Consider the following 1479-nt stretch of genomic DNA (forward strand, 5'->3'; position numbering starts at 1 on the left):
TTAAGACAGATATTTGAGAAAAACGCATTTATTGCACATGATCATAAATATTACGTAATACTGATTTGGTAAAATATTTCTGTATATTGTTGCTAAAGTAAAATTTCTTTGAAATTAAATAAACGACTTAAAAGAAAAACGCAATTCATCATACAATTTCCATATGCAAAAATTAAAATCTCATTGATAATCATGATGTAATATACAAATGCCTCTTTACATTTCTTTCAGGGGCGGGCTTCAATTATTTCGACGTAACATGATCGTTATCATTTATTTGAACATATTCAGGCGGGGTCTTCCCCTGGGGCAGACGTAGAATTTCTCTGAGCTTCAATTTGCGTCCTATTTTGAGAACTTCCCGTCGCGACGGCAACTTTATGCTGTGCAGCTAGTAGCTGCTGAAGCTGTAAAATCAAAATAATCATTTCTTAGTTTCTGTGCAAAGGAAACTGTTTCTTTTAATTTATAATAAAACAATATTACTTAACATATTAAAAAAAAGTTTAGTTAGTATCTCTTAATTAAAACATACTTGTTGTTGTGATAAAGTAGTCACCCCGAGACTTTGCGTCTGTTGACTGCATTGACCAGTAGAAGCCCTAGCATGTAAGGATTTTGTCAATAGAGTTTGTTTATTAACAGGTACTACTTGGGAAGAAGGCGTCGTCTGTGACGCCATAAGCACAGGTTTCGTCGCGGCTGCGAAGTAGAAGATTTATGTAGATATCGTTGATAAACATAAAAAGTACTATGTAGAAAAAAATTTAATCGATTTATTTCGATGAATATAGATTTGGCATTATTAACTTACCCATTATAGGAGTTAATACTTGTTTATTACCAGACAATATCAGCTGACTGGCCGTTACAGTTTTGGCAACTGTCACCAATTGATTCGATAAGACAGCCGATTTAACTTGATTCGATTGTACTTGACGAGTCATATGATTAAATCGTTGTCTTTGAGATCCAATAAGTTGGATTGCTTGTCCTCCCTAAGATTACATAATGTTACATAAATTAATATTAGTGTTGATGAATGCATTTCTTGCATAAAATGCTATACTGTATATTTTAATAATTAATATAAAAATTCTATTTTTTATACTTAATTGTAGATATATTCTAACATTATATAATATTATATACCGTTATATAATGTAATATGTAAAAAAGTTGTAGTGTTCCAGAGTATTAAATTAATACCTGTGCAAGAGCCACTGCGTTATTATTCCTATTTTGTTGCGATAATCCTTTTACTCCAGATGGTATTAATTGGGCTGAAATGTATACGATCAATTTTATAATATCTAAAAATATTGTATACATAACAATAAAAATAAATGTCTCAATATTGTATACATAATAATAAAAATAAATGTCTCAAAAAAGATTGGCTCTTAAAACTAATAATAATTGATGTGATTACAGATGTTAATTGCAAAAATAAGTTCGAGCCAGGTTTATCTTTTTATT

The 1479-nt window shown here is 30.2% G+C and overlaps 1 protein-coding gene across 5 annotated transcripts in view; it reads right to left on the bottom strand.

Moving 5' to 3' along the window:
* Positions 1–96: 96 nt before the first annotated feature.
* The window catches only part of LOC108746965 (transcription factor SPT20 homolog), a 10415-nt gene continuing 9032 nt past the window's right edge, over positions 97–1479 (bottom strand). For all 5 annotated transcript variants that reach the window (XM_018484127.1, XM_018484129.1, XM_018484126.1 and 2 more), the window contains 4 exons: positions 1210–1283; positions 815–998; positions 536–702; positions 97–407 (listed from right to left, as the gene is read on the bottom strand). In XM_018484127.1, coding sequence (XP_018339629.1) covers positions 288–407; positions 536–702; positions 815–998; positions 1210–1283 — 545 coding nt within the window. In that variant the 3' untranslated portion in view covers positions 97–287. The remainder of the gene's footprint in view (positions 408–535; positions 703–814; positions 999–1209; positions 1284–1479) is intronic.

Source organism: Trachymyrmex septentrionalis, unplaced genomic scaffold (genome assembly GCF_001594115.1).
Source record: "Trachymyrmex septentrionalis isolate Tsep2-gDNA-1 unplaced genomic scaffold, Tsep1.0 scaffold19, whole genome shotgun sequence".
NCBI classification, from domain to species: Eukaryota; Metazoa; Arthropoda; class Insecta; order Hymenoptera; family Formicidae; genus Trachymyrmex; species Trachymyrmex septentrionalis.